At 41.8% G+C, this 26192-nt stretch overlaps 1 protein-coding gene across 6 annotated transcripts in view; it reads right to left on the bottom strand.

The window, feature by feature from the left end:
• The window catches only part of TTLL5 (tubulin tyrosine ligase like 5), a 136710-nt gene that overhangs the window by 36462 nt on the left and 74056 nt on the right, over window positions 1–26192 (bottom strand). For 5 of the 6 annotated variants that reach the window (XR_005828831.1, XM_040600419.1, XM_040600421.1 and 2 more), the window contains one exon: window positions 20871–21025. Coding sequence is in view for 5 of the 6 variants with exons in the window: in XM_040600419.1 (XP_040456353.1) it covers window positions 20871–21025 (155 nt within the window). In the remaining variant the exon portion in view is untranslated. Of the gene's footprint in view, window positions 1–19297; window positions 19368–20870; window positions 21026–26192 lie in introns of all 6 variants that reach the window. The other variant, XM_040600423.1, reaches the window with a different exon arrangement.

Below are 26192 nucleotides of genomic sequence, written 5' to 3'. Positions count from 1 at the left end.
TAACTACAATCTCCAGATCCATTCACAGGTTAACTGTAATAGCTACCAGAGGCATCATTCAAGCATCCGAGGACGTTTTAATGTGCATAATTACTAGCAAATGCCAGGAGTCCCCTTCTGCTATTCTCACAATTCCCCCTTTCAACTGAAAGAATTGATGTTGTTACAAGAATTTTATTCAAAAACAAAAATGTGAACAAAAGCATCCAGCTCATCTCCTTGTAGTGCAGGATTAGCACATGTTTCAGTGGCTGGAAGAGTTCATGTGTCACACTCTCAGCTGCATAACTCCACAGGCAGGTACAACAATTTTCCCTGAGATTCCTAATTAAACTTATATTTTCTGTGGTTTATTGCATGACCTTCCTCTTATTTCAGGTCTAAACCTTCACTGCTAGGGCTATGCCTCCCTTGAGCTTAGCCAGCCTTGGCACACTTAACTTCCTTCATCTTTTTCCTCATTTCAGTCCCTTCTGGCCTTTGCTTGTATATTGCCTTTCTCTGAACTTCTTCCACTTTATCAGTGTTTGGGGCTAGGCAAGTGCTCAAAACTGAGCACATTATTCCAGATGTGCATATACAATAGCTATACAGGGAAAGCCCACTGCCTTCTTGCTCCTTCACTTTATAAGTACTATCAAAGTTCATGGGCCTCCTTTTCTGGTATATGGTGCTGTATAATTTATTTCCTGCTCCCTGGCTTCTGAAAATTATTCCTCCTATTTCCCCGCCATTGAGAAACCTGCCTTTTGGAGCAAAAAGATTTTCTTATAACAAAGGCAATGTAGTGCCTACCCAGTTCTGCTGCAGATCAAGAATTAAGTGCATTTTAGGTCCTGGGTCCCCATATACAGGCACATTCATGAGTGTAGCAGGTTAGCAATGGGGTGCATCAAAGCAGCCTTTGACAGTCTAGGAGGGGAAGGGCAGGTGAGATTATGGAGCACTGGAGAACCTCTGCAGGCAAGGCCTAATCTACCTCAGCTATTCCCAGATTTAGCTAACATTATCAACCTTTTACTTTCAGGAGCACTAAACCTGCCAGTCTTAGCAAATGAAGTATTTGCCCTTCAGTGGAGCCAGTTTCTGTTGGGCCCCTAGTAGCATCCTTGGCTCCATGTCAGTTACAAAATACTGTCAGTCTCTCTGATCTGGAGAATACTTGGCAGGTAAACACCACTGTATTTTTTTTCTCCTCTTTACATATGGCAGCTTTGAAATTCACTAGCAGAAAGGCTAAATCAAGAAAACTAACAGCCAGCTGGCTGCAGAGTTCAATGCCTTCGTCCTGTTGTGGTTCATCAGGTCACTGGAGAAGCAATGAAGGCATCTGAGCGTATCTCCTCCATGTAATCTAGATTACTGAGCACATCTCCATGTGATCTACATTAACAAAATCATATCACCCTTTCTACCCTCAATTAGTACAAACATAGGGGTGAACTTTACTGAAGTGGAAGGTGGTTCTGGCTTCATGTTTCCTGCACATATAGTGCAAAAGTATTTTAACAAGATATAGATACAATAAGATTGACACAGAAATCTGGTACCATTGTGGTCTCATAAGAAAACCTTGGGGAAGATTAGCTGCTTAAATCTGACATGCAACTGCCTGAACAGTGTCGTGTGGTGTGTGTCCCCATCCCGCCAATTTTAAAGTATTAATTAAAGTATTAATTAATGAAGTTCAGACAGAGCAGGAAGAGTCTGACTGAGGTTACTTGACTGCACTGTCTAGCTGTGCTTTAAGATAAGTAATTCAGACTCAGACAACACATTAAGTGCCACCTTGAATTTGATCATTTGTCTAGCCCAGGCAGAGTTTCTGGGGTGATTATACACAATCCACAGAACTCAAAGTACCAGAAACTTAAGATGGAATACTGCACCATTTACAGAGATGGGAAGGGTATTTCTTGCTGCACAGGTTCCACTGTAAAATGCTACCATGGATCAAGTGGATCAACAAAAAACATGACTTGTACTGACACTCTTCTACTTTTCTGCTATCAATGTAGGCAAGTCTATTGAAAATCAAACTGGAAAAGACTGATAGGCTCTATTTATTCCTAGCCATATATTTTTTTAGTGCTTTAGCCAAGCAGATTTTGCATTTTATGGGTGGATAGCAGCAGTAGCACATAAGGATGGAAACAGTAAATAGACACTGCTATCTGTCTAGAATAGGCTTACGACTGGGTCTGTAATTGAAGTCACTAATCTCTCCTGGAAACCGATATTCCCTACCACTCTCCAGAGAGGCAAGGGTTAAGTCAGGACCAGTAAGTTAGCCCTGCACCCCGTAATGCCTCCTTTGAAAAGCCGATCACACAGTTTACAGGGAAGGAGTGAGAGTGCAGCTGCTGTCCCAGGCCAACATTTGGTTCCTATTACAGTGAGTAAGTCTCCCTCTCCCCCTTTTCTACTCTTCCCCCCCCCTTTTTATATTAAAAGTCCATCAAACACATTTTTTCTCCTTAATATTTTCCATGAAGTTTCCTCCTGCATAGGCTTTCCCAGAGTGTGGTGCTCTTTGCTATATGTGCTCAAGCAGCAGCTGCAAGATCCCACTTGAATAAGAGAATGGAGAATGAAGAAAGCAGCTCAGGCCCCCTGTTCAAGTCTCAAGAGGCAAGCAAGAAGTTACAGTTGGACTAACCTGGTGAAATCTAGAGCATTTGAGAAGAATAAACAAACAAACAAACAAAAAACAGGCTATTGAGTTTTGTAGGGTTAGGATTCATGAGACAGGGTAGAGTAGTCAAAGCACACTGGGTCAGCTCAGAGCTAAATGCTCCTGCCACCATCAGCCTCCCAGAAGACATGGCACAGGATGGTGTTAACGCTACAGGGCCTTAAGGGTTCCTCCAGGGTTGTGCTGTCCAGGTGTCACACCACTTGAGGCCCAAATGAATTTTTCAGTTGTGCTGTATGACCATGGAGTAGAGATGTCATATGCTCCTAGCTTCAGGTGTTTTGTTGTCCAAATATTTAATATCAAGCACATAAAGAAACCTCTAAAGAACGTGACAAGCCTCTAGGTTCCACAAAATTTCCATTGACGTTCGCTAAAGCAACCAGCTTTGCTTAGCATCCAGTACACCTATCATCTTGCTATGCGGTAGATGACCCTCCAACAAACATCTCAGAGAAGACTTGATAAATCTGAAAGCTTAAATGGTCTGTCTATGGGGATGAAGCATGCTGAAATATAAAGTTCCCTGATATCGCAGAACTTCACAAGAGAAGTGACACTTCTACACTTGCAATCTATACCTAAATATACCTAAAGGGAAGGCCAGAATCTGTTCTGCACTTCCAGAGCAAAGATGTACAAATTCACCTAGTCGGGGACTGTGGAAAGTGTCACCTGGAAGCTAGCTAGGCCAGTCACGTTAGGAGAAATGCTCAAGGTAAGCAGCAGAGTAGCACGGCACCAGCAAAATGCGTCTGCTGCTACCATGCGGTAACACAACTAAAGCTGTATAACATCTAGCTGCTGAAATACAGTAAAATAAGAAAAAAAAAAAAAAAACAAAAAAAACAAAACAAGAACTAAAGGTCACTTCTCTGGGTCCTTGCCGTGAGGCTGTATGCTTGTGGTTAACAGACTCTTGGTTTTGGACAATTCCCCAAGCATCGGTACAACAGCAGAGTAAAGGTCCTCAAGAGATCTTTTCCCTTAAACAACTGAAATTTATCAACCTAGCTCCAATGTAATGAAGCTAGAGGAGTTTCCCAATAAACAGAAGATAAACTTATGCAACCTCCTAAGCCCAATGGCATTTATAAGCTGGCCAAAGAAGCATCTCTAGCACTCTTATCCTCCTGACGTTATAAACTTGATTCTGTATGCAGCTTCTGCTCTCCTTGTCCCTCAAGTGGGTTTAGATAAGGTAAGAACACGTGACAAGAAACAGACTGGATTTGAGAGTGATCTCCCACCTGTTACACAGAACATTTTTTTTTCCTCCTCAGGTTCCTTTTGCTGTTATGTTATGCTGGAATTAAGGGAGAAAATATTTTTACCTCTACCTCCTGCACAAAAATAACTCACCTGCTGTGGCTCCCTGAACATTTAACAATGGGTTAGAGAAAGAATAGGAAGAGATGACTGTGCCTGTGTCAGCACACACTTTCTAAGGTCTGTAACAAAGTGAATACATAAAATGTAATTGGGGTAAGGGGGTGGGTGGAATACGCTCAGATCCACAAAGAAAGAGTACTAGTATGAGTTACTACCTGTTGCAGAAGCTGACTCAGGAGCTGCATATGCTGCATAGACAAGACCATCCTATCACAACACATTGCAGAGGAAAAAAAAAAAAGCTACTGATAGAGAGAGACCACAGACAACATAAACCATGACATATAGACTTATGGCCAATGGCACATTGGCACCAAAGCAATCCCAGGGCTGCGGTGCTAGTTGTTTTACAGCTATCTTTTTTGGAATCCATGCAAGCCTCGTGATGGCCACACAATGCTGTATTTGTATTGTAAAAGTTAAATACTATTTTTCCCTCTCTCCACTGGTCACCCAACTTCCTTAGACGTAACAGGAGATGCATTCTGGAATTGCTTATTTCAGCCAAGACAGTGTAAGTTTCTAGCAATGGTCTTCAAACTAAAACTGACAGAAGTTTTCCAGGTCTGTAGTGTTCCTTCGCAGAATCCTCCAGATATACCCTACTTGCAGCAAACTTCTTTTCAGAAAAGAATTCTGCCTTAAAAATCCACAAGGTATTTTTCGAACAAATTTGCTGTATTTTGTTGACAGCTGAAGCCTAAAAAATACCTTCAGAACAGAATGACAGGTTCAATTTTGAATTACATGTTATAAATTTTAAATATGGAAAGAGAAAATATTTTAGAAAAATCCATAGCCAGCACCAGAACAACAACAAAAATACCCCCAGTGCATCTCCTTCCCGAAACTTCTTGTGTATCCATCCCTCACTACTGCCTCCAGAAAGCTGTGGTCACATACCAGGACTGGATTATAAAGAACTACAAGAAAAGAGTGGAAAGACTTTCTTTTTATAAAGACTCACCTGAGAAAGCAAGCTCTTCAAGTACTGCAGCGCAAGAATCTCCCCATTTATTGGCAGTCTGTCCTCAAAAGATTAATACCACAGAAGCATGTTGCCTTGCCAGAAGAGACTATTCAGTTTACAATTTTAGCCTCCTTGCTGGTCTTTTGTTTTAAGCTCTACAGAATACAGTCCCCACGCCACTCTAATATGTTGTTCCATAAATTCCCACCTCCTATTGGGATCAATCTACTTTACCTGAGAACAGAGCTCAGCTTGCAGCATTTCCAGTAACCCAATGTTTCAACAAGAAAAATCATGGAGGAGTTCACCTTATCACAAAGGAGTTCAGTATTCAATGGAGTAAACCATGTTACAGCATCTTGTTTCTGGCAGAGAAGACTTAAGTGAGTAAAGGGGAAGCTCCCAGCTAACCAGTCTCCAGCAGATACGGCAGTGAGTAGCGTCTATTCCTGCTTTAATGAAGCTTTGGTTTAGCCACCACATTTCTCTCTCTCTCTCTTTCCTTATTGGAAAGATGATCTGGTCCCTCTAGTCTCCTCAAGAAGTTCTGGGGCATCAAGGATGTAAATCTCTGCCTATTTCATGTGGCCATTACAGGACAAAAGATTCAAATTTCTATGATTATATTAGGAGGGGGCAAAGCAGAAGAACCATGAGGAAGCAGTAATTAGGAAGGCAAAGAAAATCGAAGTGAAATAAATTTATTACTCTAATAGGCCCAAGCAAGTGCAAGGTGCTTCACTGACGTGGCACAAGGCACTATAACTCAAAGAGTAAAATATAATAAAGCAATACTATTGCTAATGCCCACATACTTGGTTTAATTTATTTATTTTTATTTCCCTCTCTCTATCCTGGCACTGTAAAGAAGAATGCAACACACGAAGGCTGGGGGAAGAAGTGCTGCACAGGGCTGAGGCGGCATACCTGGCAGCTGCTAAAACAGAACTTCAAAGTCTCAGCTCCTTTTGAAAACCCATCAGGCAAGAACCACTCCTCCCCTTCAGCTTCTTTAGGAGCTGGTACACTTAACCACTTCAGCATGTTTGGCAGTTCTACAGCCACTTCCAAAGCAGGTGGTGGAGTGGAAAATTGTGGGAGAGCCCCAGATCACTCAGTTGTCTCCCTCTTTCCCCAGCAGGCAGCGACACATGTGCTGACCAAGCAGGCCAGCTGACAAACCACAATTAAGCACAGAGAACAGGGATTTTGTGATTACACCTCTGAAACTACAGAAAAGGCCCAGCCTTACTTCAGTAAGCTGGGTCAATGATATCTTTCCCCAAGAAACTGTAAATCTGATGACAGACAAAATCTGTCATTAGAGGAAGATGAGTAAAAGGATGTTCAGATAATTATACTGTATAGTACAAAGAGCTGGCACACTCTAAAGGCAGTTCCCAGACTTGCCTAAGATTTGTTAAAAGATCCCTCTCTGTCAGATCCTGTCTGCTGAAGATGCTCAAGTTGTACAAAACTTACTTGGATCACCCAGAGCTTGAAATCTTTTAAGTGAGATTTCTGCCTCCATTTACAACTACATCTAGGAGGTAGAGACTGTAAGCACTGGTTTTATTTGCAGCACCTAGGAAAAAGCTTTCTGATTCTGTCCATTTGAACAGACACCCATATTTGTGATGTTTCCTCCTCCGGTGTGACAGAACAGTCTACGATGCAGTTGCACCAGCTCTGCTGGTCATCCCCACTGCACGCTATATCCATCTTTTCCCCTTGGGATTTAAGAATAGGAATCTATGACAGTGCTGCTTCCTTAGGAACGCAACTTTGCTTGATTCCTTAATGACTGATTATGGGTAGGCCTTTCAATTGCTAGGTCTTCTGGACTGTATATGGGTGTTGAAAATTTCTAATGACTCTGAAATCCAAAAGCCAAGAGTAGGTATCTTCAGAGGAAGTGCAACAGCTTTCACAGGAATTTGTGGTTAAAGATGAAAAAAAGTTATGCAATTCTATACTCCAGTCCAACCCAATCCCTTTTTCTAGAGCCAAAATGGAATTGTTTCCTACAGTGTACAGAGAAAATTGTATAATTAGTCAGAAGCTCCCAGACTCAGGAACACAGATGGGAACCATGGAATCACTACCTCAGGAATTTCACCAAGTGATTGCACATAAAGCTAAGCATGAGCACATCAAAGATGCAGCTGCAGATACTAAACCCTTATAAGGACAGGCTAAAATATCCCAGCCACTTGGTGGAATAATGTCCTTTTCAAGAGTCCCCTCCTAACATAGATAAGGCACATCAAGAGAGGACAATAACAATAGTGTCCACTGTTGGATCAAGACATCTCCATTATATGTCACTTTATACTTGAAGCCTTTTCGTGATGATTCAGCAAACATTCTAAATAGAGTAGACTTTTCTCACAAAGGCCACAACTGATATATTTCACAGAAAATGAGTCTATAGTAAAGGCAAATATGAGTGCAAACATGGCCTCCAGATGGCTTGAGCTGAACACAGGAACATTTACAAAGAGGTTAACCTTCACGTTGTGTACTGTTTATGGCTCTCTAGAGACTGGTTGGAGTATAAGACAATGAGCAAGCTCTTGCATAAAGGTGAATAACAGACATTAGAAAAAAGCTGAAAGTAAATGACGAGAGTAGTTGTTACCTGGTTTTGCTACCTAACAATATACACTATAAACAGAGTGAGATTTTGATAAGCAAGATGCAAAGAACCATGCATTCTGCAGCAACAAGCAGAACAATTCAGTCTATGAAGTTACATGCTATCAGGAATTTAGATAATTTCAGAGTGAGACATGCAAACAACAAAATACCCAGCACCATAGTTCTCTTGCCTTTCACAGAAGTGCTCCTGTAACACAAGCCTAATGTATACACTCATATATTCAGGTTCTGCAATGCTTCAGAGGTTGTAATATGTTAACAAAGATTTTGTTCTGTTTAGAAAATACCAACAAAGAAAACCACTGCACTACATGAATCTTACTCTGCCCCCTATGCCTCAAAATGACCTAGAAAGTCATGCATAGCTTTGTAACTTCCCTTGTCTTCACACAGATAAGTAGAAGATACTTTAGTATTTATATAATTTAGGTTAGCAGCAGCAGCAAGAAAGTGGAATTTCAGAAACAAATGAAAACATGACTCTGACCTTTGAAAAAACCAAAATCAGTTATGCAAACAATGTCCTGAACAGGACAAAACACTTAAATGACTAAAACTGGATTAGAGCCAAGTTTCTTGAAATCTACCAGAATAATCCAATTATTAAAACTGGGCTTTCAAAACTATTTTAGCAGTATCTATTAAGCTATTTTTTTTAAGAAATAATTTTAAAATGTTTGATATGCATTTAACTAAATTGAAGTATTTGTGAACTTTAATAAATAACAAAGAAAGTTATTGTTCCTTTGGATTTTTAATGAAATTAATTCCACATTAAAACACAGCTCCTTCTTGAGGGTTTTCAAATTTGAAGAAAGATTAGTGAGTTCTCCATATTCAAAACCAAACTCTATGAAAGGCAGCTGTTCCAAAAAATCTTAATAGGCAGCTTTTGTTGGAACTGTTCATAAGGGATAGGCTCTAAATTTGCTTTTCTTTTTTTTTTCTTTTGTAAGGAAATTTGAAAACAGAAAGCTAGGGTGATCAGTGTCAATAGGAAACAAAATCTCACTCTCTTGGAGAATATTCTTGAGATATTATATGTGGTTCTTTATTAGAAAGAGGTATGTTTAGCAACACACCTAATTTTAAGAACAGCACCGTCTCTGAAGAATCACTTTCGGGGCGCTCAGAGTTTCAAGAGCCTGTGCTTAGACCTTACACACGGTTTTCTTTGCTGATTTCTTCCCAACAGATGAGATAGTGTTCTCTTTGCCATGTTGACTGCCTGAGTTGGAAAACCTTTAACTGCTGTTCAAATTATCATCTACCAGAAGGTATTTACAGAGAAGCCAAAATCTGTAGCATCATGAGACTGGCAAAGATTCTTACACCCAAGTGTCTTCTAGTGGAGCTGCGATCAGAAATATATTGAACAGAACACTTTTTAACAAGTCATTTCAAGTTTTTTCTAACACCACAGTTTGAGATTTTAGGAAACAGACATGGGAAATAGAAGTCAGTATGTTGTCTTTAATGAGTATTGGAAAGTTCTCATTTGAAATTCAGATTTTTTTTGTAAGTGACAGAAGTCATAAATCCTAGATACTTATTTATCAGTACCATAGAAGACCAACATAGGTGTCAAACCCAAGCTTCTGACTAAAGAGTATTATTCCATTTATGCTGTTCTGTGGCTAAAATCTCAGGAAAGAAAAATCCCTTAAGATGCTGTATTAGTTGTAATAATAGATGTGGATCCGAAAGTTCAAACCGTTTCTAGGAATGCCAAGCCTTTGTTGGTATGACTGTTACCTCCTTGCAGATCTACACTCAGTCATCATAAGCAAGAAAGAAAATTCTTAAAACTTACTCATTTCAAGTCTTGGTATCTGCAGCTTTTTAAAACGCTAAGTGAAGAGAAGCTGACACCTTTTTACTCATCAGCATCTTTATCCCAATACCAAAAAAGAAACAGAAGGTCCAGACTTGAGGTTTCTTCCTCCTCTTCACATGGTCTACCAAACTGAACGTTTTCTGAGCTGAATTTTGCAGAAAACTCAGTTTTCAACACTGAAATACTCACAGCCCAACTTGGCTTCATTCTTCACAGAGAAGATTATAATATTTTTTTTTCTCAGGAAGAAGCAAATAAAGAATTCTTTATGCATACAAAAGATTTAGACCACATAAACCACAGTCCTTTTGCTCCAAAGGGTGACTCTTGCCCAGGCTAAGCATCCATGACCGACAGCTGCCAAGTAGCGTGTGCAGCACTGCCAGATAACAATCTTCTTAGACTAACTTTTCAGTCAAGTGCCATGTGCCAGACAGCAGAAAGATAGAAAGGGCAGTGGAAGACATTTACTGAGCCAGATGCAATCTGAAATTCAAGCAAAGCTGCCACGCAACATCATGAATGCCAGCAGTTGGAACATAAACAGAGTCTTTGATAAGGCTCTCGCACTTTGAAATTCCTTCTACTAAAGGTTATTGTCCCAGGGCCAGTTTTCAGTAGACTTGGATCAGCCAGGCTGCCTTGGCCTCTCCCCACCTGGTTTGCTGTGGACAGTAATTGGATGAGAAATGTTAATAAAAGTTCAGTGAATACAACAGGAGAGTGTCTGGAAACTGTGGTATCTTTAAGCACTACCTATCATTCCCCCCCCCCCTTTTTTTTTTTCTCTTTCAAAAGAGGATATCCATCTTTCAACTATTGTTACAGAATTAAGCCCTAGAAATAACTGCTTGTGGTAAAGGACTCTGGATACGTCGGTGTTTCCACCCTGACATTGCAGAGCCTACCTTTAACAGAGCACTTAAACTTTGTAGTTGGCACTGGTTCTGGACAATCCAATAACCAGCTTTCTTGAGCCATCAAAACACTTTCTTACTCATTACCAACCAAGCCCTCTTACTCAGAGCACTTTGTACTATCAGCCAGTGAGTAGTTTGACCAGTGTTGGGTAGACTAAGAAAGTACTACTGAGCACAAATTTTACTCATTATCGTAATTCAGACTATTCCCTAAACAAAAAGCTGGCATTCCACAGTGGCATTCTGGTTGCCCATCTTATATAATATACATACCCTTCAAAAGCCTATGAGCTAATCAACAGGATCACCAAGCAAAGCTGTCACCACATGCATAGGGAAGCTGAAATACTTGCTGCTTTACACTTTTTTCCCCCCCTCTCCCCTTTTTCAAAAGAGGTTTCTGTTAAATGCTGGAGCCTTGCAAGGCTCACAAACAGCTGCTGCTTGATACCTGCAGCCCAGGGAAGCCCTGGAGAATAACAGGCTGTCATAGAGCCAACAGCATACAATTCACAAACTCTTGTGTCAGCTACAAAACTCCCCCAGACTGAAAGGTGGGGAAAATTATGTGACAAAGGATCTTCATTGTAAAGGCTGACTAACACTTTCAGGGATAGAAAAGGGGTGTCTGTGCTTTTGGCAGGGAATTCCCATTTATATCACAAGATAAAACACCAAAAAGGGCACCATGCTCATTCTGAGCAAGCCAAGCTAAAGTGTGACCTCAGGCTGGATGGAAAATTTGAATATGCATCGGTGGTGGAAATTTCACTGTACAACGGAAGGTAGCCATGAAGCCTAGCAGGAAGGAAAACCTTTTGGCCCCTTTTGCTGTGTCCTGCTCTGGCATTTGTACTTGGTCACTGAAACCCTTCACTCATCTGAGCATGACTTCAGGCCCTTTGGCTGCTGACTTCAGAGTTGTCCAGGGACTGCCCCACATGAGGGCTGCCTTCTAGAAAGGCTTTCCATGTGGATCTCAGATCACACTCTGCTCCCAACATCTGACAGGCTTACCGAGATAGCAAAATAATCCTAATTCAATTTCTCATTCTCAGCTGTACAACACCAGTGTCTTCAACTCAGCTGTTCAAGACCTTTACTCTCACCAGTAACCAAACCTCCTTTCTAACACAACCCTCTAGACACCTCCATTTTCCTGGAGTGAAAAGGTACATGGCAGGCTTGGAAATCTCCAGAATATTCACAATGAGTTCAACTTCAGGACAGCCCTGGACAACATGAGGCAAATGAAGGAAAAGTTGCAAACCTGCCTTGTCCTTCATAAGCCTGGCTTTACAAAGGGGATTTCCATTTTTACAAAGCAGCATTCTGTTGTGTGTCTGGTAGGGAGGATACAGAACATGCAGCTCTGAGATTTCAAAGTGCTTCGCTGTGACCCACAGGAATAGCACAGTTCAAAGATGGACCCATTCAATCCCTCTGTTCTTAGGCCAGATGGACCTGCCCTAAGATCAATGCCAGAAAGGACGCTCTTCTGGGAAGCTTCCCAATGCCCTTCTCAGCTGCACAACTGTGAACTAATTCCAACAGCTATGGCATGGAAGCCCAACTTTCATTTCTACCTCACTACCTGCAAGACCAATCAACGGACAAAACTTGAGGTCCTTGTGTGGGGAAGAGCCAGGGATGGATAAAAATACTGCTCAAAAAAATTAGGAAAGGGGAGAAACCAGACATTCGTGGGATTCCCTGACAGCTCTGTGCAGAAGGAAGGGCTGGGCTGGAAAAAACAGGGCCCCAGGTTCCTGCCAAGCTGTCTGAGGCCCGTTCTTTCCAAATAGCTCAAAGAAACAGCCAAGGCTTCCTCGTAACCCTTTCAGAACTCCTCTAGAGAGAAAGGCTGCTGTGGCCAGAGCTGTTCCCACAGAGCACCAGACTACAGGAGTCCCTGCATTCCTAGAAGGCTGTAAGCAGCAGAGTATCTCCTCCATGAGAGCTACTGAAGTGAGAGCTACAGCCACCTTAACCCTCTGAATACCCCTCTGGAAAACAGCTATTTTAATGGTGATCAAGAAGTTTAAATAAGAAGAAAGGGAGATCTGCCAGTCACTTTGCAATGTGAAATATCTGGAACCTACACAGGATATTTCAAACAGATTTAAGATCAGAGATGGCTGGGGAGAGGTTATGAGTCAAGTAGCGCAAGACATTAAAAAGATTTCAACTTGTTCTATACCGAATTAGAGGCTTATTAGAAAACAGCATGTGACTTCCATCACAGCCAACAAAATCCACTGGTGGCACCTGAAAGCAGGAAGAGCAAAGTTCACCGGTGAGGGAAAAAGAATATATTGTATCAGCATGAACTTGTGTTAGCATGAGCTGCCTATACCTGTTCCCCAGTTTTACATTTACTGCAATAACCAAAGGAAAACAGCTGCATAATAATAAAAAATTCAGTGTTTAGCATGGTCAGAAGCCAGCAAGATATTAGCATATGTAAGTTATGAGTTAGAAAATACAGATACAATAGCTTTACTTACATAAAACCAATGTTTTACTCCTACTTGATGTACTGTTTTCATTTCTTGTCATCTCTATAAAGACAGCCAGACAATTAGAGGGCTGGGAAGATTTCCATTTAGAACTTGAAGGGGACTGTTTAGTTTAGGAGAGACAATTAAGAAGAATATGATAGAAACAGAGAATAAACAGTGCAGAAAATAAATCAAGCATTCCTGTTTGTCTTTAAGTAACAAGGGCGTAGAGACTTTTGTCAAATTTTGGGGAAAAATAAAAAAAAGGAAATTTTTGCATAGTATGTAATTCACCTGTGGAACTCATTGCTACAGCTCAATGAGACTACAGTTTTTCCAGAATGTAAAATTACATGACTAATGACAACATCCACACTAGACTATGCAGAACAGGGAGTATTGTGAGAACTACTAGCCAGCTCTTAAGAGTTGGAGGGTAAAAGCAAGCTTGCCCCCAGAGAGGGAATTTCACCGCTGCTCATGGGAACGCTCTCTATTTCTACTGAAGATGGTGGTGGTAGTTGCTCTGAAGCACAAGATGGGCAAACTAGACAGATCAGCTGTCCAGTCCGGGATGGCAAATCCTGTGTGTACATTAGGGTAGGGTCAGTTTGTGCAGGGAGCTGAAAGGAGAAAACCCAAAACCGTTACACAGTATCAGCTTGGGGAAAGGTATGAAGGCCCTGCCACTCGCCTCCACCTACCAACATGGAGTGCTTGCTGGGAACAATGGCAAAGATCCACTTATCTTCTCAGAAAGGAAGTCACGCAAAGACAAAACACGTCCCCCTCAAATTTCAAGAGCTATTTGCAGAAACCGTAATTGCCCAAGGCCAGCAGACACACATCATGCCGATGTTGTGCCCCCTGTGCTCAGCTAGAGCCAGTCCATGGGAGACCCCAGGCTGCAGCTCCAGCAAAGCCTCCCAGACGCAGCTGAGAGGCCATGCTTGCACAGGCCCGCTGGTGCCCCGCTCTGCCCTGCTGAGAGGCCCCAGCTCTCGCCTCCGGCTCACGGCCCCAGCACTGGCTCCTGCAGCCTCCCTGCACACAGCCCAAACCCCCTTCGCCTCTGGAAAGGGTCCTGCGATTAATCTCACTTATTACCTCGGAAAAGTAACAGCGCAGCGGCTGCCAGCCAAGTCCGACTCAACAGCGTCTGGGGAGCTGAGGCTGCAGGGCCAGGCCTCAGACTGTCTGGGCAAGTCACGAGCTTTCCGCCTTTCCTTTCCTGGAGGCTCCAGGCAGACAGAGCCAAGGCCTAGCTGTGGGAAGCAGGGATCCTTCAGGACTGTGCCAACCCATGGTGCTGAGGCTCAGGGCGATTTCCAAGCAGGATGAAGAGTAATTGGACCTGCCATCACAAGTTTCTTTAGTGTGACTAAAATACGTATAGGAAATAAAAAAAAAAAAATACATAAAAAACAAGGCAAGCCATGTATTTCTGAAGTTTAAGTCAGCCAGTTCACTTCCACAGTTAACAAGTTGTCACCAGTGATCCTGGGAGACGTGTTAAAAGAAAAAAAGAGGTAAGAGGTTGCCGGGGCAGGGGAAGGCTGTTACAGACACAAATATGCACGAGTAGAGAAGAACATGCACAAACTAGAGACAGGATGAGCTGCAAGAACGTACAGCTACCCAGGCAGCACGACAATTTTTTGCTCACCCTTCTTAAACCTCCTCTGAGCAGAAGGTAGTGATAGACTCAAACACTGCTTCTCAGGGACCGCAGGCAGAATTAGCATGATAGAGCTGCTGAGGACCTGCAGACGGGATCAGTCATAGAAAAATCACCGTACCCACCATCAATCACTTCTCCGCCTCAAATAAAGAAACTGAATTAATTTAGGCATTAAGGTAAAGAGAAAAGAGAAGAGGACAAGCAGTATGAGGAGCAACAAGCAGACATGTGGCTACACTAGCACAGGGCCGGACTCAGTGCTGTTGGTTTGCTGCTGCTCTGGCACTTCTGTGCTGCTTAGCTAGGGAGGTGTTAAGGTCAACGCAGTTTGCTCGAACCAAACTGAAGGCCTATTGTGTAACCCTCTGTGCCTGCTGCTTTCTCCTGTCATTTCATCCAGAGCCATCAGCACAGCACAGTCTCCAAGTCAGCTTGCACCTAGATGCTGTTCAAACAAATAGGCTCCAACCACTTGGCAAGTGCGGCACACGACAGCAGCCAGGCAGCCTCTACCTTGCAAGAGACTTCAGGGAGCTTGAAACAAATTATTTGGAAGAGAATAAAGTCACTGTCAACCCTTAAGATGCAGAACTACAAGGCAACACATTCATAACAAAGACAAATAGATTTATTCTTATGAAAACTTGGTGTTAGCTACCAAGATCCCTGGAAATTCTCTCCTCGTCACTTCTAGCTACAAACCCATATGTAATTAGCTCTTTCTGACAGCCCCTACTGCAACATCCTTGCTGCTTCTGCCACGCTAAGCCCACCCTGGCCTGGCTCATGAGCCTTGCAAAAAAGCGAGTGTGCCATCAACTGTTCACCCTTCTATCACTGTGAGAATCACCTTGCATGTTTAGTACATCCCTTCATTACTCTAGTATCACTCTTCTCATAGGTCTTCAGAGGCTGTCTAGTTACGGTCCAAGCCTGATTTCTTATTTTACATTCCACACCTGCAAAATTTAAAATAAAACTGAGGAAACAATGATACCACTTTCACCTTCCATTTACATCAAACACATCAAGCTGCCCCTTTGACATGAAGGATCAAGACCAGTGAATCACATCTAGCCTATGATGGTTGTCTGGAATCTTTTGGCAAAACTCAAAAGTTTCAGTGGAAATATAGAAGCCACTTAACACCTGCACAAAACAAACTCTCAAAAGAGGTCAGAGGCTCTTCCACATCCTCACAAGTCCAAAGGATATATACACACACTTAGTATGATCAGAGCAGAGCATCCGAAACCTAGAACACATAGTGCATCTAGCCCAGCAGTAAATGAAATGGCATGAAGCAGTAGCAGGCACTAGGTGGGGGAGGAAGATATTACGTATCCACTATCCAACCAAGGCTAAGGAAGGCCAGTGATTAAAAAGAAGGTCCTGGTTTGGGAGACTGTTAAAGCAGTGTAAGATTGTCAGGGGATGCAGTACAGGAGTCTTAATTTGCAAGCAGAGGTGCACAGGAGAGGAGTGTACAGTCATTTTCCTGTGTAGAGTTTTTGGGATAAAACAGGCACAGGAAGCTAACATTTTAAGTGGTATTGGGTTTCCTGCACCCTATTGTTCAGTTGATTTGTACGTGAGCAGTAAATACACACAATGTGACCCAGAAGCACCTACTATGTGAATGCTCTAACTATGCTGTGAATGGGCACAAAGTCCAATTCCTTCAAATACCTGCAGGGTTCCTACACATTAGGTATTTCCAGAACTTCCAGACACGAGGCATACTGTTTGGGGTTTCTGAAAGCCTGAGATGGCAAATGTCTGGGCAGCATCTCCTGGTTTCCCATCCCATTCGATACATTCAGGCAAGGAAAAATAAAAACGAAAATACACAAAGCAGAGCCTGATTGGGAACCTGAACATATGGCAGGTATGTGCACACAGCCCATGAAACCCTGAGCAGTTGCCACTGCTACTACCACTGAGAACGACACCAGAGCAAATTAAACTTAGAAACGCTTAGATCAGAAAATTGATTAGACAGCCTGCCAACAAAACATCATTTTTTGATGAACCTGAGCACCTTGGCTGAAATTATGAGCTAAGAAGTATTTCAGGCATGTCAAGTAATGAGAAGAGGAGAATCCCTTCTTTCTGATTGCAGTAGCCCTCCCAGGGTGTCTGTTATAATTTGGACTGCCATTCTACCCTCTGATTGATGACAGGGAAGCGTGCTTGCCTGCCTGTGCTAACAGAGTTAGATAAATCTGTCAGAAGATCCCAGGAAAAAAATACGCCGAGTACTTTAGAAGCACTAGGTTAGTCTTGTCTTCGGATTTGAGAAAGATGTTATGAAAGAACAAGCTAATGAAACAGAGGCTTGAGAAAACACTGTCCCTTTCACTGCTGAATTCTTGTCAACTGACTGTGCATGTGAGTTCTAAAAGATGAACCTGAGCAAGGTTGGCTGCTGCTGAATCCAAGGTGCCCACTGAGAACACAAAAATCTGTACCAGTGAGAAAGAAGTCTTTCTCACTAGCTTTGGTCCAGGTCTTGGAGACTAAGTGAACCACAGAGCCCAAGTTATTCTCTGAGGAGAAACTCACCTTTTATTTTTTTTTTGGGGGGGTGGGGTAGGGCAGGAGGGAAGGTAAAAAAAAAAAACAAAACCCCCAAAAAAAAAACAGCTGCACATTCCAGTGCCAGAAGAGAAGCTTCTAGGAACCTCTACCACCATAGGGATTACGCAACTATTTGCCAACAGGTACTCAAAAGTTAGTTTAGATTTGATTCAGCAGGCTTCATTCTCCTAAATGCCTGACTTTTTATCTTTATTATGCAGCTAAGAACACTTTCAAGCGAACGCCTTTTCAAGAACAGTTCTAGTAAGGACTTGGCTTCAGTGATGAGAAATTAGTTTCACTGGATAATAAGGAATCACTTTCATATATGTTGTCCTTAGATTACAATACTAAAGTTGTGATTAAAATTATGTATGAGACTCTTAAATACTTCCACTATAAAATATGTAACCATGTTTAGTGCCTTGACATCAGAACGTGAAAGGGTAACAATCCTGCATGACGGATAGGGTAAGAAGCTGAGACAGAACTGAAACAGGGCACCGAGACAAGATCAGAGTTAATGGAGGAGCCAGCAGGTTTGGCACAGCCTCAATGAGCTTCAGAGGGCAACAAAGGCAGGGCTGCAGCAAACGTGGCAGAGGCCAACAGCTGACTGCCATGTTACAGTAGTCAGAAGGAAGCCCATATACAACTGGGAACATTTCACCTCTTGTGTAGCCCTGCAGGCTTCTTTGTCTGGGGCACAGTGAAAGCCTAAATCATCATTTAAGTGGGAATAACACTAATGCTTATAGAAAGTGACAGAAAAAAAATCAATCTCAAAAGGCACAGCAGTACAGATTAACACATCCAGAACTGTTCTCTGTCTCTATATTACGAACTCAAGATCTCCTTTGCTTTTTGGTGAGCAGACTACCAATTTGGCACCTCATCTCTTACAGCCAAAAATTCAGCAAAAGGGAAAACTTCTTTTGAGAAGCATTTAGAGAAGTCAGTACTGGGAGAGTGGGAACTAAAGAGGCACATTTGTCAGTAAGAGTAGTCTGAATCCTATAGATTGCAAGCATCTAAACAAAAATTTTTCAAACCAACATCAGCAGCACTAAAATGACTTAGATTTACCACAGAGGCATACAAAAAACTGAGTTACAGAGGCAGATGTTTGAAGTGGAGCCAAGTGCAAGCCAGATAAGAGATCCATTTACAAAATATTTCCATCCTTGCCCAATTCTACAACTGATAGACCAGAACCTTAATGGAACAAAACAGGAAGCTTTTCTTCAGTCATCCAGCACTGAGCACAGGCTGACATCCATCAGATGACTCTCTATGAATTTCTTGCTCCAACATAGCAAAAAAGACATTTACAATACAAGATAACCATCTCCATATATCATGACCCAGATATTCCTTTTGGAACCCTCTCATTAAATAAAAGTTCACAGCCTAAGTAATCCAGCACTGCCTCAAGAATCCCTTTTTTTCATTTCCAGATTTACATAAAACCTTTAACTCCTGGTATTCTGGCCGTTTGATACAAACAGCCATGAAGATAAAGTCATTCAACAAAGCGTCTTAATACATCTTTCTGTCTCTTGCTCCGAGGATAAAAATAGAGCAACTGAAGTACTAAAAGACTAAATGGTTCATAAAAGGTTTGAAGATGAAGTCTTACACCAGCTGTGGCCAGAGAATTCTGAAGTACTTTTGGACTGCTGTACAAAATAAAACAGAATTCTTAAAGGCACTGAACTATGCATACAATGCTAGATGAGGTACAGCCCTTGAAGTCAGAGTAGAATTCTGGGCATTAAATGGAGGGTTCTTAGATCTACAGGTAACGTGTAACTGAAATGGTTTCAGAGCAACATGGTAATATTACAGTGACATCTGCAGAGTTCTGCAACAGAAGATTTTGACCATGTGTAATCATTTTCCGCCTATTTTTGAGTGCAGGCAGAGGTGCAAACAGAGCTGAGAAAGGAACAGAGGCTCTAGGACAGCCTGCATTCTGCTGCTTTCTCAAGCTATGTTGGAGGGGAAGGCAGTTTACACCTGTTGGATAGGTTCTTTATTTGGATTAGGTAATAGCTCACCTGGCTGGGCTCCAACAGCAGAATCACCACCACCTCTCAATAACTCTAAACCCCAGAGGCAAACATTGCGCTGGAAGAGAAACAGGCCAGGAATTCATTTCTCACATTCCTCTTCTTTAGGCAGGATGAAAAGCAGTGACTGATGAAATAAGAACAATTTCACTTGAGCTTTCCAAATCCCATTCCAATTCTCCTACTGAAGGATCCATTTGGGAAATGATGACCACTAAGGTCACATGCCTTCTGCACTATGTGTCTGCCTCTCTCACCTCCCTCCATTTTCCAGTAGCTTTCAAGCACCACTGAAAAGAGTCAGTATTTTCATGTATACAGTGCCTTCCAGTCCTGAACTCATGTACTGGAGAAGCTCTGTCTCATTATTCTATTTGAAAAGACAAAAGTAAAGGCTTAGGCAAAGGAATAAATAATATTTACTGAAGTGGCAAAGGAAGAACTCAAACCTCTAGCAGTTCTGGGCCTGTATCCAGCCTAGGCTACTGCAGCAAGGTCGCCTTGCTCCCAGCTTCCAAGATCCAGAATCCTTAGGGTAAATCTTACTGCTCTTTCTTCAATCGCAGGAAGAATGCTTTTACTGCAGAATCACAGTCCTCTGCCCTGAGTCCCATGAGTATAAAAGCCATAAATAGAAATTCCAATGTCCAAAGTTAATAGAGAGCATAAAGAAGCCATTTGAAAAAGAAACACTGCAAGATGATGCTCTATCTTTGAACAATCTAAACTTGATATTCAAGGAAAAAGCATTAAGTTGAGGCCTTTGTGGAGGTTTCTGCAGTATCAGGTATAAGTTTGCATTCTACATATATGTCTCAACACCAACAAACCTAAACTTACAGATGCATGAATGAAAAATGATCAAAAAGAAACAGACATTTCTCTTCTATTCTACACACATTCATGCCCTTATTTCACCGTGAACCTGCCAGCTCTGGGAACACAGCTCTATTTTCACAGGCCTAGTTTCTAGGATAGTCCTGAGAAGAACCTGTACTAGGCCCTTAGATAGATTCATAGAATCATTTAGGTTAGAACAGAACTTTGAGATCACCCAAGTCTAACTGTTAACCCAACACTGCCAAGGCCACCAGTAAACCATGTCCCCAAGCACCACACCTATAAATCTTTTAAATACCTCCAGGGATGGTGACACAACCACCTCCCTGGGCAGCCAGTCCCAATGCCTGACCACCCTTTCAGTGAAGAAGTTTTTCCTAATACCCAATCTGAACTTCCCCTGGTGCAACTTGAAGCCACTTCATCTTGTTCTGTCATGTGTTGCTTGGAAGAAGAGGCTGACCCCCACCTCGCTACAACCTCCTTTCAGGTAGTTGTCGAGAGCAATAAGGTCCCCCCACAGCCTCTTTTTCTCCAGGCTAAACAACCCCCCCTTCCTTCAACTGCTCTTCATAAGACTTGTCCTCTAGACCCTTCACCAACTCCATTGGCCTTCTTTGGATGTGCTCCAACACCTGAGCAAGAAGCTAAACACAAATGACAAATGAGCTCCTGAGCGCATTGCATTCTTCAAAAAGCCACAGCAGCAATTTAAACTTACCTGACTGATGAAGAGACAGATCGTTTGTCAGCTATATGAGCATCTGACTGAACAGCCCACAATGACCTTCTTTTGTTGAGTGGTGACCGGTAGCTCTGTGGGACGGCTGCATTCCCCTTGCTTATAGCTCCACTTCCCCAGGTCAGGTTTGTTAACTAAACGGGTTAAAAAAAAACAAAACAATAAACCACTGTCAGAAACAATTAAAAGCCAAGAGAAGAGCAAAAGGTGTCATTAAGTAAACTGAACAGAGTATGTACTAAGAGAAGACTGCTAGAGAAGGGAAATCTTTCGATGCAGAAAAACCATGCTAGTTGCGTAAAGCAGCAGGAGAGACCACGCCAACAATTCAAGTGCCAGCATTAAAACTACAACTCTCTGCCTGATCCCTGGAACATGAACTAACATTGCAACTGGCAACACAGTTGCCACTCCTTCCCTGGTTTAGTAGCCCAAGGCATCTAAGCACTTTTGTAAATTCAGTCTTAACTCCTACTTCAAGTTCTGGACAGGATTAAATTGTAGCGGTTATGCACTAGGCTTCTGCCCACTTCTCCAAAAGCAACTGGTTTTGTCTCATCGCTTCTCAGCTCTGTCCCTTCCTGTTCTTATTCCTTGCCTGTGTCTCATTATTCTCACCAGTCAGTCCCAGCTTCCATGTTTCAGGTGTTACTCTCTTTATTCCGCTCATTCTAGTTTCATTCTTACAGACTGCTAGCACTGGCCCACCCACTACTTCTGGCCTGAGTGACACCATGTCTGGCCTGGAACTTCCCACAGAAGCAATCCGATTTGTCTTCCCACACCTCTCTTCTTAGTTCCTCTCCTGGTTGCTCACATGCCCTATGTCCAAATGGTTCTAGTTTTATTCCCCTCTCCAGCCCACTCCTTTTGCTAGCCTCTTTGCTCATCCAGTACCAGAATGTGGGCTCCTCACTGGACCACCTCTACCACCACACTGCCATTCCTTCTGTTTCTGCCCTTTCACCCAAATGGTTCCCAGTGTCCTCTCCCAAATTATGTCCAGGTCCAGTTTCAGAACCTACTTATCCTAGCTGTTCTCCATGCTTTGGCAGAATGCAGAATAAGTGGGAATTCAAGTCAGATAGGCTCCCAAACCCAGCACAGACCAGGTCACTGAGAACACAGAAGAACAGGGTCTCAAGCCTCAGTACTCTAGACATGCAAATACAGAGATATTTAGTTTAGCATCCTCAGTATGGAGGGAACCTCCAAGTAGCTGAGAAGCTCTAGTAGGTGTTGCGGAGTATATTTCACCTGAAGCTTTTCAGATAGTTACTGTGCAGTCAAGCTTGGACAGAATTTTAAATTCCAAAATGCTATTCTGAAGCATAAGAGATCCAGAGACTTAAAAGAAAAGTTTTACACATATTAAAACTCACAAAATATATATATTTTTTTTTTTTATCCAGCCTTGGTTTTGGCTGGAACACTTCACCTTGCCTGAAGTGTTCTGAAAACTGAACATTAAACACAGAAAACATGCGTCCAAATGGACAACGTTTCAGAACATTACAAGCCATTTAAAACAAGGTCTTACAGTGGACTTATCAGGCAAGCTTAGTAATGGGCAGTGCTGCCTACCTGATACGGAAAACAGCATTAGGTGTCACTTTGGAGCCTCTACCTCACCCTTAAATGTGTTGCCTTCTGTAGAATTTAATTAAAATGTAAAGCATTTTCATTGCAATAACAGAAAGCTTCTAATTACGTTTAGCTCTGACTGTGCCAGGCACTATACAAACACCTAACAATGACAGTTTCTGGCCACAACGAGTATATTGTCTGAAAAGAAGCAAGAATGGCAAATGAGGCAAACAGAGGCCAACATGGTAAATGAAACAGGATATATACAATTCTTAGCTTGTCAGCAACAGCGATCACAACTTTGTGTTAACACATCCAATGGTGAAATGAAGATGACTTCATCCAATTTTCTCTCCTCATCATCTTGATACCACGACCCACTTTAGTCTGATGAATTACCACCTCACCCCTGCTCTATTAACACAATATGCTTTCCTCTCTAATACTGTATCACTGTTTATTTGAAAGCTGTCTTTTTAAGCAAAGCAGGTGAGCAAATAGCTTAGCATGGGTAGTAGAGACATTTCACACATTCCAGATAGACAGGTGTTTAAACTACAGCAGGATTAAACACAAGCAAAGGATTCAGAATGAGGGAGAGAACACCAGCAAGAGTGTTAAGGTTTAGCTGCAGCCAGCCCACCCAGATGGGTGTTCCTGCTTGTTACTGTGCCATGTGCTGAGATATTTCAGCTGCTATAATTAGCTTGCCAGGATGTTGCCTTGGTAGATTGCCGGAGCACCCCCAACACATCTGTGCTGAGCAGAGTGCCTTCATTTTCTAGTGATTAGTCCTCCTGTGCACCTAATGAAACTCTATTCTTCCCTTCATACAGGCAAATACTAAGCAGCAAATCAGTTGCTACTTTGGTTTGAAAGAAGATAACATACAACACCTGAACCAAAGCAGGTACCAAAATTTACATAAAGAATAGCTTTTGCAACCTCAGAAACTGTGGCAGTGGAAAAAAACCCAACCAACTAAAAAACCCAAAACACAAACCCCAAAACCCAGGTTAACCAAGACAGGTTAGTGGGGCTCAGCAGGGAAGGTGTTTCTTGGTGTGGATTTACTGGAATAAAGTTTTCACATTGATTTGTATCAAGACAGGTTCAAACTCTCCTGCTTGGTAAGGTTCCTGTTTCTCATTAGCAGTGAGGGACTTCAGAGTATTTTTTCCTGACACTGACAGTATGATAGGAGACATGTGTGCTGCACTGCACGCTTCAAGCATCCCTATTTTCAAACACCTCTCCTCACACCAATATGTTCTACGTGGAGCCTGTAAAAGGCAAAACAACACACAGCTAGTGTCTTTCATGATAGAATGATTCATAAAGTTTTGCCCCAATTTTTAAACTGTTGGAGACAGCCAAAAGGAACATGCTGAGTAAAGAACACAATGGGATAGTAAATTCCAAAAAGCTCTCATGGAATAAGGAGAACCCACTTGATGTACTTCTATTTATTATATAACATCAAGAAATAGGGGAGGGAAGAACACGTGAGTTGTCACAGCCATATCAGTAAACAGAGCCTTATCTTAGAAAACCTAACAGCATATATATGTACTGTTATAGTTAGTTCAATATAATGGTAATAACGAAAAGACAAATTATGGCATAATGCCATAATTTATTGATTTTTTTAAGCATTATAAGTTAAGTTTATGACTGCAATACACTTGCCTTCTTGACAGCAGAGACACATAAGCTTAAAAGAATTGGTCTCTATGGTCTTGCTTTGTTCAGAGAAATTTATTTCTGAATAAATTTAAGATTGAAAACAAGGTCAAAACAAAGAATGATAACTGAAAGTGCTGGATATAAGAGCTGCGCGGTTTGTTTTTGTTAGTCTCCTTTATAATTTAAATAAGAAATATGAAATCTCCAAATACAGATAGGAAGAAAGTCAGTCCCAGGATAGAACTTGTTTCTAATGAATAGCACCCTACAGATAAAGACCCGTTGTATAGCAAGTTTAAGAAATCACAAGCAAGAGTCAGAAGAGGAGCATAATGTCTTTTCACATTTCTGATCTACACTATACTATCCTTTCAGTAGTTTCCCATTATCATATTCAAGAATCTTTTTTCTATAATAAAGTATTTTGATCTTGTCTAATGTTTCAAATAAGCTAAAGCATCAAATGTTAACAATGTCAAAAAATAAAAAGAATAACAATTAAAAAAAAAAATAAGTCAGTGCTGCAGATCAACCCTCATGAACTGAGGAAAAGCCTCCTAAAAGCCTGAGTATGTCTCTTGCTAGTTTGCAGGAGTCAACCAGGGTGAACAGGGACACATCATCGCTAAAAGTTGTTACTCTGCTCCTCTTGGCAGAGAGTGCAAAAGTGACTTAAGTTTTCATTAGCAACATCCTGAACAGCAGATCCTGAGTTTCACTGGTCAGTGTGTGACAACACTGGGGCAGCAACACAAAAAATACAAAAAAAAAAAAAATGCCTATTTCACACTCCCCAGCTGGCAGTTTTAGTATTTTTCTGCCAGAGGTCAGTCACATCCTGTCGCCTACAAAGCACTCAGGTTCAGTCTGAAACAGGAGAAGACCTAATGCCACAATGTTTTTGGCACAACATAACCTATCAACAACTTTCAAAGGTATATATGAACATAAACTGTTCACCAAGAAACCTTTTCATATAAAGAAAGATTGGACAGGGATCATATAAGACACACGTTAAGATCACTGCTCCTCTACCTTGTGAGCAGAGCAGAATCTTTAGGTTTTGATGCTTCACACAGGACAAGATGACACTGTATCATAAGCTCAAAAAAGGAAACATTCCACTAGAAAACCAACAATGTGCAAAATGTCTCAGCATTTGTAAGATCTTCTTTGCCTTTTGATCTATTTCTTCCTGTGTGCTGTTTGACTCCTTCAAGATCCTTCAGTCAGTCCTTGGTTTTCCATTTTATTACTTACTGTTCATTCAGCAATGCCATCTTCATCCAATAGCTTGTAAAAGAAATGTTTCTTTTCTTCCATGAGCTGGCTTCCACAGTCAATGTATTTTCAACCACCAAGCCTTCCTCAGACACATATACCCCTGAGGCTTTCAAGATCAGTAAAATATTTATATTCGCAGGAACAGAGAAGAGCAGCTAACAACTTGCCATGAAAAAAAAAAATAAAATTTGCTGCATTCTTTCACTTATGTTTTTCTTCTTTCAGCCTCCAGAGATCGCTATGACTAGATACTACAACAATACAAATACTCACTGTTCATCTGCCCTCTCCTCAGTCTGTGTGCTGCATTTTCTGGGCTTCACCACAGAGCTCCCATGTACACCTGTGATCTAGCGCAGGCTAGCACGGCTTGGCCTAACAGAGAACCCAGGTCTTCCAGTACTATTGGGAACAGTCCACCTGCCTTGCCTGCCTTCATACACTGAGATACTGGGATCCAACAGGCCATGCCACTATGGGAAACATCACGGGATCTTAAACTACCTCTTCCCTTAAGAGGCCAAGGAAATCCCAAACCACAAATCTCTAATACACACGCTTTCACTGTCTGAATAGTGGCACAAAGTATACCTAAAACAAATTCCTTGAAGAAAACATATAATACAAACATATTTTTTTAGGGACACATTTTTGTTACCCAGGCCAGCTCGCTGACCACACCCCATATTAAAACACCTTCACTTTATGTACAGATTTGAATTTGCAGGAGCAACCAGACAGAAG

The sequence above is a fragment of the Falco naumanni genome, chromosome 7, assembly GCF_017639655.2.
Source record: "Falco naumanni isolate bFalNau1 chromosome 7, bFalNau1.pat, whole genome shotgun sequence".
NCBI classification, from domain to species: Eukaryota; Metazoa; Chordata; class Aves; order Falconiformes; family Falconidae; genus Falco; species Falco naumanni.
Note: the sequence above shows the minus strand (reverse complement) of the source record. Positions and strands in the feature narration are given on the sequence as shown.